This window comes from Meles meles, chromosome 8 (genome assembly GCF_922984935.1).
Source record: "Meles meles chromosome 8, mMelMel3.1 paternal haplotype, whole genome shotgun sequence".
Taxonomy (NCBI): domain Eukaryota; kingdom Metazoa; phylum Chordata; class Mammalia; order Carnivora; family Mustelidae; genus Meles; species Meles meles.
The window spans coordinates 42,869,982-42,887,037 of NC_060073.1; the positions used below are offsets into that span (position 1 = coordinate 42,869,982).

The 17,056-nt window shown below is 47.0% G+C and overlaps 1 protein-coding gene across 6 annotated transcripts in view; it reads right to left on the minus strand.

Annotated features, from left to right (window-relative positions):
• Positions 1–17,056, minus strand: part of NAV2 (neuron navigator 2) — a 399,056-nt gene that overhangs the window by 169,085 nt on the left and 212,915 nt on the right. For all 6 annotated transcript variants that reach the window (XM_046014626.1, XM_046014624.1, XM_046014625.1 and 3 more), the window contains one exon: positions 2,947–4,048. In XM_046014626.1, the coding sequence (XP_045870582.1) occupies positions 2,947–4,048 (1,102 nt within the window). The remainder of the gene's footprint in view (positions 1–2,946; positions 4,049–17,056) is intronic.

A 17,056-nucleotide genomic window follows, 5' to 3' on the forward strand; every position in this document is an offset into this window, starting at 1 on the left:
TCTGATGCTGATATATTACAAAGGGATCTAATTAATACATCTTTCCTCAACCACAGGGCTCTCCGAAAGCAAAGACTGGCTTTTTTGATATGTACCTGCAAGAACCTGAGCTGCTCAAGTTCACTTGTACAGTAGAGTTCAGCAGGGTGTGATGAATGGATGAATGAGAAATTTTTAAGTCTGGAAAGATGCTGGATACGGGAAGGAGCATTAGACTCGGAGTCTGAACCCTCCCGGCTGTAGGACTGTAGCTGGCTGGAGGTTAGCCTGCACCTCTGAGAAGTCACTTCACACCTCTGACCCTCAGGTTCCCCATCAGTGCAGCAGGGCTTACAACAGCGACCTCCCCTGGCTGCTACAAGAATCACATGTGACAGGGCCCTGAAGCATTTGGTCCAGTGTCAAGTAATAGATGTCCAGGGTTACTTCTGAATTGATAAACAGAATTCATTCAGAATGATTTTAAAAGATAACTTATCTTTCTTTTGTGGCTTGGTAACATCACTAACATGGACAGATTCTGGGGGGGGGGGGGGAGCAGCACAAATTATCTGCTGTGAGCCATGAACTTGAGTGACCTTCAGAGCACAAAGGGGGTCTAACCTATCTTTTTAAAAAAATCCCCTCATTTCATCCAGTCTCCTCACTCTACAAATGAGGACAAGGTAGATGAGAGAGACGCAGTGATTCAGAGTCGAAACTGGTTTGTGCTTAGGAACTCGGTCCCTCTAGTTAGACAGACTTGGTTTTAAACACCAGCTCTCCTAGTTATTAGCTCTGGACTTGGTGCAAGTTATTTAATTACTCTAAGCCTCAGTTTGCTCACCTACAGAATGGGGATTTCAAAAATAGCTAGCTCATGGCGTGTCAGGGTGACTATATGGGCTAGGGCACGAAAAGCCCTTAGCTGGGTCTCTGCACATACTTGGTGCATAGTCTCCCTAGCTGTCCCCACAGGTAGGGTCCAAGACTACACAGGGAGTCACCAGCTAACAAAAGACAGAGCCCAGATGCCCCCATTCCCATCCTGGTTCACCTGACAAGAAAAGGCACATCAGAGGGGCCAGAAGGACATCGCACAAAGTGAATGTGAACATGAAAATGCCGCTTGACAGAGAGCATGACATTTTCTCATTCCTCCTATTTGTCAGACATTAAGAGTTTTCCTCTCACAGAAAAGCTTGAAATTTTAAAAGAGGTTAAATGTCTCACAATCTTTCCAATGATTACAGAAAAAAAGAAAGGGAGTGAAATGGATGGTGACCAAAGACCATCCTATATTTTAATTTGGAAAATGCAAATCAAGACTCTGTGAGCAGGAGCTTGAATATGCGTGACCTCAAGATTATTAATGTTATTGGAATGATAAAAATTTCATGGGGAGCAATTCAATTGCCTCCATGGTTCAGAGGACAGTTGTATTCAAAGCCCTGCATGGAGACGCGTGAGCGCTGAGTCATTCATTCTCTAAGCCCTGGCACTCTTCTCCAACTGTTAGCTGAGCTGATGGCTTGATGGAATAAAGAGATGACCTTCTCCCAATTAAAAAGTCTGGGCATGACCCCTGCTGAAGGGGGGGGTGAGCGGAAGAGAAGGAAAGAGGGACGAGGAGAGGCCTGGCATTCCCTCCCTGGCTGGACCTGCCTGGCTTTACTCTGAATCACTCAGGCCAGTCTTTCCAGCCGCTGTTGGCAGGGATGGTAATAAAGCCTCCCAGAGTACAACTTGGGGAATGAGAGTGGGGATATCCAAGTCTCGGGGGACCATGTCAATGCAGGAAACTGAAAGTGTGGGTATGAGTGTGCATATGAACAGGATGTAAATACACATGGGCACATGCACACTAGCATTTTGTACAGGAAGGTGGACTTGTGTCCGTACTCGTGACTGTCAACGTACGTCCATGCCTGTGGGCATGCGAGTGTGTGCGTACAGTGTATACGTGTCTGTATTTAGGGCAGAGGCTTTACAGGAAGTGCCTAGAACATGGCATTCAGTCTCTGGTCCCCTTCTGCTAGGCAGGCAGGCAGGGGTATCACGAAGATTCTGTGCAGAGCGGCCAAAGGCTCTGCCCATTTCGAATACAGGATCAAGGTGAGCACAGGGAGCAAAGCCTTGGGACGCCCTTAAAAGCAGTGCTAGGGGAGCTTCTGTCTGCTGGAGGGGACTCATCTGCATGTGTCAAGGGCCACCCAGAGCCAGTGGGGTGCAGGCAGAGCCATCAGAGGCCCCCGTGGGCCACCAGCACAGGGAGTAAGAAGCACCTGGCTCCCTGTGCTCGCCCATGGTCCTGTGGATGCACTGTTAGAGACAGACAGGGATGGGGCGACACGGAGTCAGACAAGCAAACATCCAGGCTTGTCTCAGTATAACCTGGTTCTTTCGTTCTTCTAGAACCGGTCCCTTCCTCCCATTCCCGCTCGCCTCTCCAAAGAGCCTAGCTCACAGCAAGGTCTGAAAAAATGCCTAATACATGTGATGCAGCAAGAAATCATGAGTGTGTAGAAGTTCAAAACCTGTGAGAAGAAGCACCAGGTATCCAGCAAGGGGACTTCCGTGTTGCCCATTCTTGGGAGCCTGTTCGGGATCCGTTAGGGCTGACGCTGGGGCCGGTCACGTCGGGCGACACCAAACCACCCGCCGTGTCTGCCTGTGCTGCGGCTGCTTCTGTAAATGGCCCTGGGTCCCCACATGCCCAGCAAACTCCTCCTCATCTGGGGCAGCTCTTTAGCTTTCCCTCCTGCTGCCCCCCAGAGCCATGCTGGGCTGACGGCTCCCTCGAGCATAGGTGCACAGACCTACAAGGAGTTGATCAAGGAAGGGGCATCTCAGCCGCTAGCTCGCCTGTCCCTGGAAGGCAGGAGGCCGGATCCTGCCCTCCAAGATCTAGACCCCACCGGAGAGGCTCCCTGGCCCCCGGCCCAGGACGGGCGGGCAGACACCTACCTGTACAGGAAAGGCGCGACGGTGGCGGTGTTGGGGTGGCTGTATTGCTGCTGGGGCTGAGGTAGCTGGACACTGACGGTATTGCTTCCCGTGGTCTGGGTGGTCCCGACGGACCCGCTGACAGTCTGGCTGCTGATGCTGTGGTTCAGGGTGGTCCCTCCAGGGCCTTTGCCTTCTGAGGACGCCAGGCTGGAGGAGGAACTGGAGTGTCTGCCGTCTAGCTGGGGCTTCTGCTGGGGGAGCCCCGAGCTCGGCTTCCCACCCCGGCTCCGCTCCACCTCCTTGGAAGGGGCAGGGGCACTTGGGGATTTCCCGGGCATGCTCTTCATCCCTGGTTTTGGTATTCCACTGTGGGAAGGGGCCGGAGCCTCCTTCTTGGCACTGTTGAGCTTTCCCCCTTTGGGGATGAAGCTGGCGATCTTGGAGGACTTTTTTGGCATCTCAGTCACCACCGTCCCACTGGGGTCCTCTTTCGGCCCCTCTTTGAGGTCCGGCCTTTCTGTCACAGAGGCTCTCTTGGCGAGGTCCTTGCTTTTCTCCTTCTCCTTCTCCCTCTGCTGTTTCTCCTTTTCTTTCTCGTTGCCTTTCGGGGAGCTCTTCTTGTTGGTCAGCGCCCGGCTGAAAGTCCTCTGGGCGATGCCCTTGAGTGCAATCTTGGGGCTGCTGGAAGCGGGACCCGCGGTGGACAGTGAGCGCGCGGTGACCTCCATCTCTTCACTCTCCTCGAAGGTGGGCAGAATCTCCAGCCGCTCGCAGCTCGTGTCCCGTGACCCCGGGCACTCGCCTGCTTTGGAGGCCCCTTTGCTGTTGAAAAGCTTGAGTTTTTCCAGCATGGACTTCTGATTGTTGGGGGCTGGCTTCATGGCTTCGGGGGCGGGCCTGGGGGCCTCAGGCATGGGCTGCTTGACCGAGAGCACGGACGCCGTGGCGCTGTGCTTCACGCTGACCGACTTACTGCGCCAGGGCTTGGAGGCAGCGCCGGGCTGTGGGATGGCTGAGGACGCGCTGCTGTTAGCAGGGCTGGGACTGTTGCCGCTCTCCAGAGAAGCAGGTGCATTTTCGCTCATTCCGGGGTGGGCAGAGGTGGGGCTCGCCAATGGCTCTGCAGAGATGGGGAAGAGAAGCAAACCCGAATTATGCCTATGGACCTGCGCTGCAGGTGCAGGAGGGTGGGCCATGGTTCCAGGGCCCATCGCTCTCTATCCAAATGCCAGATGACGCGCCCCACCCCCCACCTGATGCATTTACCTGTAGGTCCAAATCCTACCTGCCCGCTGCTCTCCTTCACACCCTGTTCATGTTCACCAGCACATTCTGGTATCTGTCATGCAAATGTGCACGGATCTTAGCACCAACATGTGCAAAGCACAATTAAGCATACATTTACAGAAACACAAACTAGCCAAAAACTCTATGGCCGCTATGGTATGTAGGAAAGACGTAGGAAATGCTTACTGTTATGAATTATTCAACCCACAACTCAAGTTCTCAGTTACGCGAAATAATTGGGAATTAGCCAACTTAAAGAAATATAGGAGAGACATTAAAACGGGGAAAAAAGAAAGAAAGAGAAACCAAGCATAGTCTTTACAGAATAATCACCCGAGGAAGTTGCTAGGTCCTATCAAAGCATACACGTTTTTCCTTCGCTGACACTCTGAAGGAGGTACAACATGATTCAGGGAAGACTTAAAAAAGACTTTTTAGCTTCAGAGTATCCACTGCACACGCTTTACTGTAGGCATGAAAACACACAGGTTATCGGAAAGTCAAGGCTTCCCCTCTGGCGCCCGGGGAGTGTTTCCCCAGCCAGACCCTCTGCTCAGAAAAGCCTCAGGATACTTCCAAACTGAGAATCCGAATGCTTCTGAGAAGGGCGGTTTCCACACTGGGGTTCTCCTGCAAGGCGAGGGGCCCATATTCCAGGAATATGGGGTTCTCCTGCAAGGCGAGGGGCCCATATTCCAGGAACAAGGGCTGTGACGCCCTCCTCCGGGAGCGCTCAGAACCGCATCGCTCTGTCGCAGGCATTAGGGCAGCTGTCAGACAGAAAGTGGCCCAGAAGGCAAGTCCCCGCTGAGCCTGGAGTCGCGCCACCAACAGCCCACGCCCGCCCACCCCACAGGACAGACAGGATGCGGCACCGCAGCCCCCAAAGGACACGTCCGCGCCTGCAAAGTCACCATGACACGACTTACCTAGGAGCAGTGACTTCCTCCCGCAACGGTTCCCCAGGAAAAATTCTCAAACGGGAGAGGCTGCCCTTCCAATTGTCACAAGTGTTTTCAGTTAAACGGCTCATGTTTCTAATTAACTTTTGTCATCCGCAACCACTCCAGTGCCCAGAAGCCTGGCGGGATTAACGGCTGCTTCTTCTGCCTTTTTTTTTTTTTTTTTTTTAATACCTATGTTCTGCTGCCTTCTAGCAACAGAGTAAACTGTGTATAGAGCGGCTTTTTATGATTTAAAAGTCAACGGCCGCCAAAGCCGAATGCAGGCAGCCCCCGTGTGGGACCTGAGCACTGCGCCCGGAGAACTCCCAGCAAAGGAACCGCTTCCCTCCACTCACTCCCAGCTGCTCCGGGAAGCCGCAGCTCCAGGGTGATCCAAAGCAGACCTCCCAATGTTTTAAAACACATACATCTTCCTGACTTACTGGGGATTTCGGTTTGGAGCGGGGGGTGCTGCCCAAACCTCCCTAACAAAACTCATGGGGCGTTGCTGGATCTTTTCCTGGGGAGAGCTGCAGACTGGCTTGGAAACAGGCTCTCGAACCCACCCACACGGCTAAGCTTTCAAAGGGTCTCCATGGGCCTGATGCTGCTTACGGAGGGCCACCTGGTATCAGGAGGTGCAGCGCTAGGCAGGCCGTGAAGACGAGTTCACTGCCCCCATTTTATGAGTTGGGAAAGAGAGGCTCAAGGGAGGGCTAACGACTGACCTGAAATCACATAGCTAGATGTGGACATAACTGGGACTTGAACCCAGGGACTTGAACACAGTGCTCCGGGCCTGAATCATCACAGCTCCCTCCTTTGATGAAGGATTTATTTAAACAAGAGCCACTCGAGAGAGCTTTTGAAGCATCGACTTTTCTGTTGCTTAGGTGTGTTCACGACACCCCTTGGTGGGGCACAAGCCAGCCCAGCCACTGGGAAGGAGGCAGCTTCTGGACAGAGGCTGGGTCTCTGGAGGAAATCCTTGTGCCTCTGTTCCCGAGTTCCACTTCTCCCAGGACAACTGTCTTTCCCGTTACTTGAGCTCAGATCTGGGGCAGAAGTGTTCTCTCGTTTGTTCATTCAAATATCTTCCCTCATGTCAATATTCACTCACTCAATGTGTGTCTCAGACATGGTACCCGGTACTCGGGATACATCAATGCAAAACAACAAGGCCCTGCCTTCATGGAGTTTACATTTGAGCAGAGAGGAACAACTGGAATTAACATAGTTAAGCAGCGTTATCATTCATTAGAAAATAAGCACTCCATGATGTAGTGAGCCCTGGGTATTATGGAAGATGGATGAATCACTGATCTCTTCCTCTGAAACAAGTAATATAGTATATGTGAATTGAATTTAAATTTTTTAAAAATGCGAAAAAAAAAAACAGTAAATGCTAAAGAAAAGGGGGGTCTTTGTGGGCAGGTTGTAACAATGGACACCGTTACAAGAACTACATCACATTCAGAGGTGCGTCCCGGTTTTGGGCACATTCCACCGAGCCTAAGTACATGGGTCAGGGTGACTTCTCTGCTCCCACACATTCCTTAGAACTTCCATAAAGCCTCCTTGACATGGTTTTGACAAATGCCTCTACCTCCCGCATTCGTGTATTTTTAACCCTAACGTGCCCAGCTAGAAATTAGCCAATGACTGACGAGCTCACGACTGATCCAGAGTTACACAGACGCCTGGCTTGGATACGTGAAATGTACAGACCAAGACGAGACTGTGGGCCTCCTTCAGACACAAGGTGCCAGGTTGGGTGGGGGGGCTGTCATGATGTAGGCATGACGTATACTCATACTGTCGCTTCTCAGGCTGGGCCAAAATGGCTCCCAGAAACCCCTACTTGTCTTTTAAACCCCTGCTCAGATGTCTTTTCTGTCACAGTGAGACCATAAAGCTGAATGAATCACTCGGTTTACATCACATGGCATTTTCCCCTACTCTGTGCTTCCCTAGAATATTGCCCACACCTCCCCCAAAACAGATTTCAGAGGGTCACCTCCTTCCACTAGGCACCGGGAATCCAGGAAAATAAAACAGAGCTCCTGTCCTCTAGGAACTCACTGTCCAAAGATGCAACAGTCCTCCAAATGAGCAAAGAACAGTGTTAAGGGACTGTGGCGGGCTGTACCAAGGACCATGAAGCCTAATGGTTGGGATCCATTAATTCTCCTGTTTGGGAAAGCCTCACAGAAACAATGAGCTTTGAACTGTCATGCCATGTTTCTGCTATAGGTTGGGGCGCTATCCAGTGGTCCCCCCTCCCTGACTCATCTTTGTGCCCTGTAGCTTTCCAGAGTGTAGGAAACACTCATGGCTTTGAGATTGTAGTTTGGTAGTCTGGGCTTTTACAATTCGTATTTAAGGCAAGAGAGACGCAGACTTCTGATGAGTCATTAGAGTTTTATTAAAACTTTCTAGCCTCAACTCCAGCAAAAACAAAAAACAAAATCAGGACTCAAAGCTTCAGAATTTCTACTTGGCATGTAGCCTGGGGTCCCCTGGTTGTGGAATCATGGGGACATTTCAAGGTTATTTGTCACAGCTGTACAAGGTAGAGATGATCTGTATTTGGTTTTCAGAACAGGAGTTTCCTGTGTAGAGCAACAGGGCACCAGAGGAGGATAAGACCATCTATATTTTGCACTTACGTCATGGCTAGAAATCCCCTTAATAGTTAATAGTGAAGGGGGCTCAAGGTCATGAGTGGTTTGACATGTTCCCATCATTCTGAAGGTATCACCCTAGTGACCTTGGCTTAAGTGGCTGTTGGGGACCTGTTCCTCTTTCTTTGGAAAGCAGCCATTTCTAATGCCGGGATTTTGTGATTCCCAGTATGAGACTGTCCTCACCTTGCTTTGGGTAGGTGAGCCAAGATTTAAGCTTTGTCACCAGCCAACGGTGTGACCCTAGATGTGCCATTTTGCCCCTCTGGGCGTCAGTCACCCCATTTGTAAGAAAGGATGAGCTATTTCTCTACTGTCTTTTCAGCTCCACTTCCATTCAAAACTCAGTGAATCTCCAAGAGGCCCAGTGAGGTTGGAGCCAGAAAACGCAGTCCTAAGTTCTGTCATTTACTCTGGGCTATGACATACAGGCGTTTCTTTACCTCCAAGCATTCCGCCTCCATGGTTCTCTTAAGATGGTTAGTAGTAAGTGTCAGAGAAAACTGTCTGGGTCAAGAAAGAGTCAGCCTTGAATGAGGAGCTTGTGAATTCAGAAATGCTGGTATTCTATGAAAACAAGCCTGGGGGAGGGAAAGTGGGGAGAGTCCTTTAAAATTAAGAGCACTTCTCTCCCTAATAAGGAACAGCTCTAGTTTCTGTTCTCATGTATACAAACCTTTGTTAGAGCTAAGGAATCCAAGAGGGAGAAAAGAGAAAAACATCAAACAATGTTCTGAACATCAGAATTTCTCCATCAATGGTGTGTGGGCCACTGAAGTGGGTAAGACTCTTTTCAACGGCACATGGGTGAATATTTTTAAAAAATTTTTTATTTAAATGCAATTTAACTAACATATACTATATTATTAGTTTCAGAGGTGGAGGACTATTTTTATATTTTAAAAGTCATATATTTATTTTATTGCAATATTAGAAGAGATAACTAGCACATATATAAGTTAACTGTTTCATGGATATTTGATAGAGATTTAAAATGAGTTGATTTAACAAAAATATAAAACAAAAGAAGTTCACCGATTTGGCAAAACTCGTGCAAATTTGTGAAAGACTGAAGTTGGGGAGACACTTTTCCATTAAATCAAGAAATACTTACTTTTTACATAAAATGTGTAATAAATATTTTATAAATACCTACTTATATTAAATCTATTTTTTTGGAGAATGTAACCAATGAAATAGAAATCAAACCAGAAGGCCCAAACAAGGACTAGGTTCAAAGCGAATCTGAAATGGGTCCCTTTTGGACTCGTATTTATTGTGTGGATTTGCTTAGCATGGCATCTTGCTGAGAATAGTTAGCATTGGCAACGTGACCAGGCCTTGTTGGGCCAAAGATAATTTTTAAAATAATGGCTTTGGATGCCTGGGTGGCTCAGTTGGTTAAGCAACTGCCTTCAGCTCATGTCATGGTCCTGGAGTCCCACAGTCGAGTTCCGCATTGGGCTCCCAGCTCCATGGGGAGTCTGCTTCTCCCTCTGACCCTCTCCCCTCTCATGCTCGCGCTCTCTCTCTCTCTCTCTCATTCTCTCAAATAAATAAATAAAAACTTTAAAAAAAATAAAATAATGGCTTTAACAAGTTTTGACAACTCCATAGCAAGAAGGACATGTTACAAACATCCAAATATCCACTCGCAAAACTGAAAACTATCAAGGCATACTTTTATTATAAGCAATAAGCTTTAATATATCGTACCCTAATTCATTTTTTAATGTCTATTGCAGAGTCCCTGAACAGATTTTATACCCTATAGGGGACTGTGCCCTGTAGCCTGAATGACTCAGTTCTTAAAGACCAGCTTCCAAGGTTCACCCACCACCAACTGACAAACCACCACAAGAAGGAAAAGTCTCATTTGAAACACTGCAGACAGGATGTCTTTGAAGAAGAGAGAAGGTTTGTTTTTTATTTTTAAGGTTTTAGGGAGAACATTAATCCTCCTGTGGGGAGGGGGGACGTTTGGTTTTTCTGGCAACCAGCCTTAACCTTCCCTGACAGGAACCAAAATACTTTCTAAATGAAAATACTGTCTAAGGCAGATAAATAAGCATTTCTTCCTCTCTCCCTCTGAGAGGGCCAACACTGGTCCCCAGTCCCTTCTGTCCCCAGCCTCCCAGTTAGGGAGACGTTGGTGGTCTGGGGTGGTCTGGTCCTGAAGCCAGCAGGGGCACAGGGAAAGTGTTCTAGGCTGGCTGATCCCAGCTCCTGTCACCCCCACTGTGATTTTAACATGCCCTGGGGACAGTTTCCCTGCGTAAATCCTCTCAGTACTCTTCAGGAAAAGACCTGATAATTGGGTCTGGGAAAATGTTTGCAATTTCCTATAATTTGTCAAGGTGTCAATCTTGAGCATTCAGATTTGTTAGACTAAATGAAACCAGTTTCTTTTTCTTTCTTTCTTTTTTTTAAGTGCATGGACTCTAGTCACACAGGCTAGAGATGGTTTTCAGAGTTGCTCAGGTCAATTTCTCTACAGCTCGGGCAGTCAGTCACCAGACCAGAGAGGAGAACAGGAACCTCACTCAATCCAGAAACTGGTTCTGAAGGATTCCTTGGGCCTAGCTGGGGAGCATTCTCAGGACTGCTGTGATCAAGGTCTAATATTAAGGGCATGGGCTTCAATATAGTTTCCTGTTCAATCCTTCTTCCAGAGGATCACTGCAGGTACAGAGAGAGAAGGGGGTAATGAGAACCACCAAGGAAAGTGGGGAGGAAGAGGGCAGGGCATAGAATAAGAGGAAGCCGGTGCTGGGACCCATACTCTCTCTTAAGAACCTTCTTGTGTCTACAATTCCATAGGCTCTGAGAACATCCAAGTTAGAATACGATTGATAATCTCCATAAACAAGTATTTTTAGAATGTTGTTCTGTTAATGCAATCCCTATCAAAAGCCCAATGATGATTTTTGCAGAAATAGAACATCCAAAAATTCATATACAGTCTTAAAGGACTTTGAATAGCCAAAACAATCTTAACAAAAGAACAAAGAGGTTTCATACTTCCTGATTTCAAAACTTAATCATAAAGCTACAGTAATCAAATCTGTGTGGTACTGGCAGGGACAGACATACAGACCAATGGATTAGACTGGAGACCCCAGAAATAAAGCTGTGTATATACGGTCAAATGATTTTCACTATTATTCAATAAAGTCAGGACAGCCTTTTCAACAAATGGTGCTGGGAAAACAATATCCACATGCCAAAAAAAAGTTGGATTCTTACATTACACCATATAAAAAGTTAACTCAAAATGGATCAAAGACTTAAATGTAAGAGCTAAAATTATAAAACTCTTAAAAGAAAACTTGGTGCAAAGTCTTCCTGACACTGGATTTGGCAATGACCTCTTAGATGTGACACCAAAAAAAAAAAAAAAAAAAAAAAAAAGTTAAAAAAAAAGGCAGGAAAAGAAGTCATACAAAATGGATTTAATCAGAATGAAAAATCTGAGCGCATCAAAGGACACTGTTGGGGTGTCTGGGTGGCTCAGTCAGTTAAGTGTTTGACTCTCGATCTCAGCTCAGGTCTTGATCTCAGTCGTGAATTCAAGCCCCATACTGGGCTTCATGTTGGGAGTGGAGCCTACTTAAAACAAGACTATTATTGGGGCACCTGGGTGGCACAGTCAGTTAAGCGTCCGACTCTGGGTTTCAGTTCAGGTCGTGATCTCAGGGTCATGGGATCGAGCCCCATGTCAGGCTCGGCACTCAGCATGGAGTTGGCTTGAGATTTTCTCCTTGTCCCTCTGCCCTTCCCCTCAATTCACACTCTTTCTTTCTAAAATAAACAAATAAAAATCGTTAAAAAAGGACACTATTAACAGTGAAAAGGAAATCTACAGAAGGGGAGAAAATACTTGGACAGCATCCATCTGATAAGGAATTGATAGCCAGAATATATCAAGCACTCCTATAACTTGAAAACACCACAACAATCTGATGGAAAAATGGGCACATGGACATTTCTCCAAAGAAGATATACAAATGGCCGATATGCACATGGAAAGACGCTCAGTATCACTAATCACTGGGGAATGTACGTCAGAACTACAATAAATATATATTTATATATATAACTACATACCCATTAGGATGGCTATTACTAAAAACAACCACAAAAAACCAGAAACCCATTCTTTGTAGAAGGCACGGAGAAATTAGAACCCTTATGCACTACTGTGGGGATGGAAGAAGGTACAGCCATTGTGGAAAACAAAATGGCAGTTCCTCAAAAAAATCAAACATAAAATATGGCCCGGGAATTCCACTTCAAAGCATATAACCAAAAGAAGCGAAAGCAGGGACTTGAGCAGATACTGACACCTATGTTCACGGCGGCATTATTCACAATACACAAAAGGTAGAAACCATCCAAGTGTCCGTCAGTGGATAAACAATGGACAGTAGAGACAGGCGGTAGAAGGATGGTTGCCAGGAGCTGAGGGGAGGAGGGAATAATGAATCCACAGTTTCAGCTGGGGAAGATGAAAATTCTGGAGATGGTGGTAATGGTTGCACGACGGTGTGAATGTACCTAATATCATGGAACTGTGCATTTTCAAAATGGTCAAAATGGCAAATGTCATACTAGGCAAATATCATACCGCAATGAAAAAAATCAGATTGTATTTGGCCGCAGGTGACACAGAATTCTGACCATTGTGGCCTAAACCTTAGTCCCAGTTCTTGACACGGGGACCCACGAAAGGCTCAAGAAATGTTTGCTAAATTAAAGAAAAAGTGTCTCTGTTAGTTTGATGGCTAACAAATCACATGAGATTTTATAGTTTAGAATATTCCTTTATTAGTACTATTTTATCCGGAAGAAACCATTTCTGCTTCAAAGGAATAGCGATCTTTTTTTTAACGGACTCTAGTTGGCAAGCACATTCCACTACTTGAATTCCTTCTCCGTACACCGGCCTCACCAACTCTCTGGGGAAGCTGTCTGCTCTGACTGCCATGCCTTACCTTCCTCCCTCTCCCACCACCATACCCAACCTTAGCCCTCCGTTTACCTTCCATACCTTCCATTCCAGGAAACCTCCAGAATCTGCAAACCAGAAGCCATCCCTTTTTATCTGAAGAAATTAAGACTCGGTTGAGGCTTCTCTGGGGTCCCTGGCCCTCGGTGGCCTGCCCTGTGGTGAGCAGCTAGCCGCCCTGAGCTTACTCACGAGAATGGCTGAAGCCTTAGTGGGTGCCCAGAAATGGTTGGTGGGAAAACTAACAAACAAATAAAAACTATTACCCAAGCGCAACCCCGCTCCAGGGCTCGTATTGGTGTGTATCTGGTGTGCTTGGCTTTGGGGCCTAGGCTCATTATGCCACTTGTTCCCTTTAAAGCTAAGTGACCCGTGCTCACTTCGGCAGCACATATACTAAAGCTAAGTGAACCGGAAAGACTAGAAACTTCGGTGATGCTTTTAGTGTTTCTTCTTCTATGTGTGGTGGAAATTTTGCTGTTTAATGGGTCCCTGAGAAGGTTATATCCCATACCCCAGTGTCCTGTAAGGGTGTGGACAGGAAGGAATGTGCAGAATGCGGAAAGACATCTTCCTGCTAGATGGCAGCCGGCTCTTTTCCGAGGGAGCCACGGGGTCCCCAGTCTTCCTCAGTGTCTTTTTCACCCCAGAGGAAGGGAGAGAAGGGGCCCTCCACAGTGGGAGCAATTACTGTTGTTTTTAAACATACGCTTTTTTTTTTTTTTTTAAAGATTTTATTCATTTGACAAACAGAGATCACAGGTAGGCAGAGAGGCAGCAGAGAGAGGGGAAGGGAAGCAGGCTCCCTGCTGAGCAGAGAGCCTGACACGGGGCTCGATCCCAGGACCCTGAGATCATGACCTGAGCTGAAGGCAGAGGCTTCAACCCACTGAGCCACCCAGGCGGCCCTAAATATATGCTTTTTAATATATAACAAGGCAATTCTTTTCCTTCCATGGTTTATTTTGGATAAAATGGAATGACAGCATGGGTAATGAGATCATTTGTTTCTCTCCTGGTCCTGGATGAAGATAACGAAGTACCATTTTCCTGCACAGTGCTCCCTATATCTTCTCCAGCTTTATAAGGTATGTTTTCTATCAGCTTAATGCCATCAAGAGCTGGTAAAGCTACACAAAGGTTAACTTACTGGAAATATTAGTATATAGTTGTGCTTACGTCCTTACCTTGTAGTAATGTCTTAGAAAGAGAGCTCTTAAAATCTCTCTCTCCTCCCCCTGTACGCTTGATACATCAAAAGGTGTCCTCCCAGCTCTGCTGGATAAGGAGACAAATCATTTGCTGACATTTGCAGGAAGATGCCTTCAAAAATAAAGACTGTTTCGGGGCGCCTGGGTAGCTCAGCGGGTTAAAGCCTCTGCCTTCAGCTCAGGTCATGATCTCAGGGTCCTGGGATCGAGCCCCGCATCGGGCTCTCTGCTTAGCTGGGAGCCTGCTTCCTCCTCTCTCTCTGCCTGCCTCTCTGCCTACTTGTGATCTCTATCTGTCAAATAAATAAATCTTTAAAAAAAAAAAATAAAGACTGTTCCTTTTCTTCATCTTTCATTTCTGGAAAGCACATCACCCTCACAGCAGCCCCTTCCTCTCTCTTGAACTATTTGTTCGAAATCCCAAGCAATCGGTTTCAGGGGAAAGCTTTTGTTTTAACTGGTCAAGCCATTTCTCGATCTTGTACCATATATGGCCATAAGAAAGCACAAAACTGGACGTAGAACACTTTCTCCCTTGTTTCACGAGTGTATGAAATTTCACAGAGAGAGTATAAATAGTTTACAAGGGGCAAATCTTATTCTCGCACGAGGTCACTGTCCACAGCCAACAGCTCCTTGGCAGAGCATAATGGTTGTGTGCTTTCGTAAATATATTCCTCTAGGATAGAGCGAGTCAAGGAATTATGCAGGCTTTCTCCTCTAAGATACCAGCCCAATCCTCCTGCTTTCTCTTGGGGCCAAAGATGGATACTCTAAAATACGAACCTCCACACCAGTATTAAACCAGAATGCTTTCCAATGACCCATGCAAAGAGGGGTTATAGAAGGGGCTCCAAGGTCAGGTAAATTTGGAAAACAGAAGGCTAAATAGTGGGCTGTTTCTTTACCTTGCAGGACTTCTGGGAGCTTTTACTAAGCATGCTTGCACTAGGAATATCCCAAATGCTAAGGGAAGAGTATGATTCCTAAATGTATTTTTGCCATAAACTGATTTTCGGGGATAGTTTAAGGTAATCGCTTCTAATGGTATGCATTTCAGTAAACACTGTCTTAATGCAGGGCGGCAGAAAATGGGCACCTAACTTAAATCAGGTAAGACGGCTGCCCAACAGTCAACAGTCACTAACCAGAAAAGGTATATAAGGGAGAAGGAAGAAGATGTACCCCCTTTTTTCCCCTCTATGAAGTTATAATTTAGTAGTCTGCAGAATGCTTTCATGATATACATTCTGAGCATTAAATATCCTTCACATGTGTCTTCTCCTTTTTATTTCAGTAAGATTAGTCTAAGGCTGTGCACTATAGCCGAAAAGACCATGCGCCAGCAGGAAGCAGGAATAATGGTTGCACAGTGACATGCCTAAAAAGATTTCTATCAACAATTAGGCTCACCGTGACGCAGTCCTGGGACATGGCAGCCGTGAAAATGGCTGTGATCTTGGCCTGTATTAATACAAGAATGACATTCAGAACAAGGGAGGTAAGGATCTTGCCCTGTGGCACCCAGCTCAGACCAGAGCAGGAAGGGTGAAATCTTCAGAATTTTGGACCTGGGAAGAGATCCGCTACATTAAGGCGCTCATTTCCCGGAAAGGGAATGGACCTCTGCGCAGGTAATGACTCCAAGATCTCGCAGTCAGTCAGTGAATGGCGCAGCCGCGACTCAACTCAGGGCTCTGAAGCTGGTTAAATAAAGTAGCTTTGCCGGCTCGGCTCCCAAACTGGCCACTTGGTGTCTCTGGGGATGGACCTGAGCAGCTGGAGCTCTAACCAGCTCCTCAGGTGACTGTCATCCACATGAACTTGGAGAACCGGGTACTGAAGAATGGGAGCTCTCCTCCACCACACTGAGCAAACCGCAGTTTGCTCAGGATAAGGGTTAGAATCTGAGGAGGACCGTACACCAAACTTTCAACAAGGAGTGGCTGAAAGTGACTGAGATGTTCAACTTGGATAAAAGAGCACTTGGGGGGCGCCTGGGTGGCTCAGTGGGTTAAAGCCTCTGCCTGCGGCTCAGGTCATGATCTCAGGGCCCTGGGATCGAGCCCTGCATTGGGCTCTCTGCTCGGCAGGGAGCCTGCTTCCCTTCTTCTTTCTCTCTGACTGCCTCTCTGCCTCCTTGTGATCTCTGCCTGTCAAAGAAATAAATAAAATCTTAAAAAAAAAAAAAAGAGCACTTGGAAGAAGGCAAAAGTGATAGAACACTTACTACCAAGGTGGCTGGCTTTTCCCTTGGATTCTTCTATCCATTGACCCTGAACAGCAGCAAAAATGGTTAAAGCTACAGCCAGGGCAGGCTCCCGACTCAGGTCTGCTCTGAAGGAGAGTATGCGTGTGGTCTGTGAAAGGTCAAGGACCCTTTATAGCACGGAGGATGCAGGGCCCCGAAGGTCCATGGAAGAGCCTGGGGACCAGCTGGAAAGTGGGGGGCAGGGGGAAACGCTATTAGCAACCGTGGAAAGGGGGAGTTGAACCAACCTGCCTTTATATGTTCTTTGCTCTACTACCAGAGGAGCTCTCTTAACATATAAGATTTTCTTTGACAAAAGCTTTCCATGGGAAAAAAACCCTCTAACAATATTAATAATCGTATATTCATAACAGCCAACATTCACAGAGCCGACACTTTGTACCAGATAGCATTTTTATTGTACTCTCTTTTTTATTGGCAGGAGAAATCCAATGAGCTAGGTAATAATGATTTCATTTCACCAGTAAGGAAACAGAGGCACCGGACTTTGGTAGGTTCCCCGAGATCAAACATGTTACTGCCAAGCGCCTTTATCTCAACGTCTACATGGGTCAGCCGTAAGCGTAGCGACCCCGCCCCCAAGAAGAGACAATACACTGTCCACATACATGCTCCTTTCTTGGTAAAAGACATAGTATTTTCATCAAGTCTTCGGCCAACCGCTTACGGAGACTCTACAACAAATTTCTCTGACCTATCACTTCTCCCCTGAGGAAAATGAG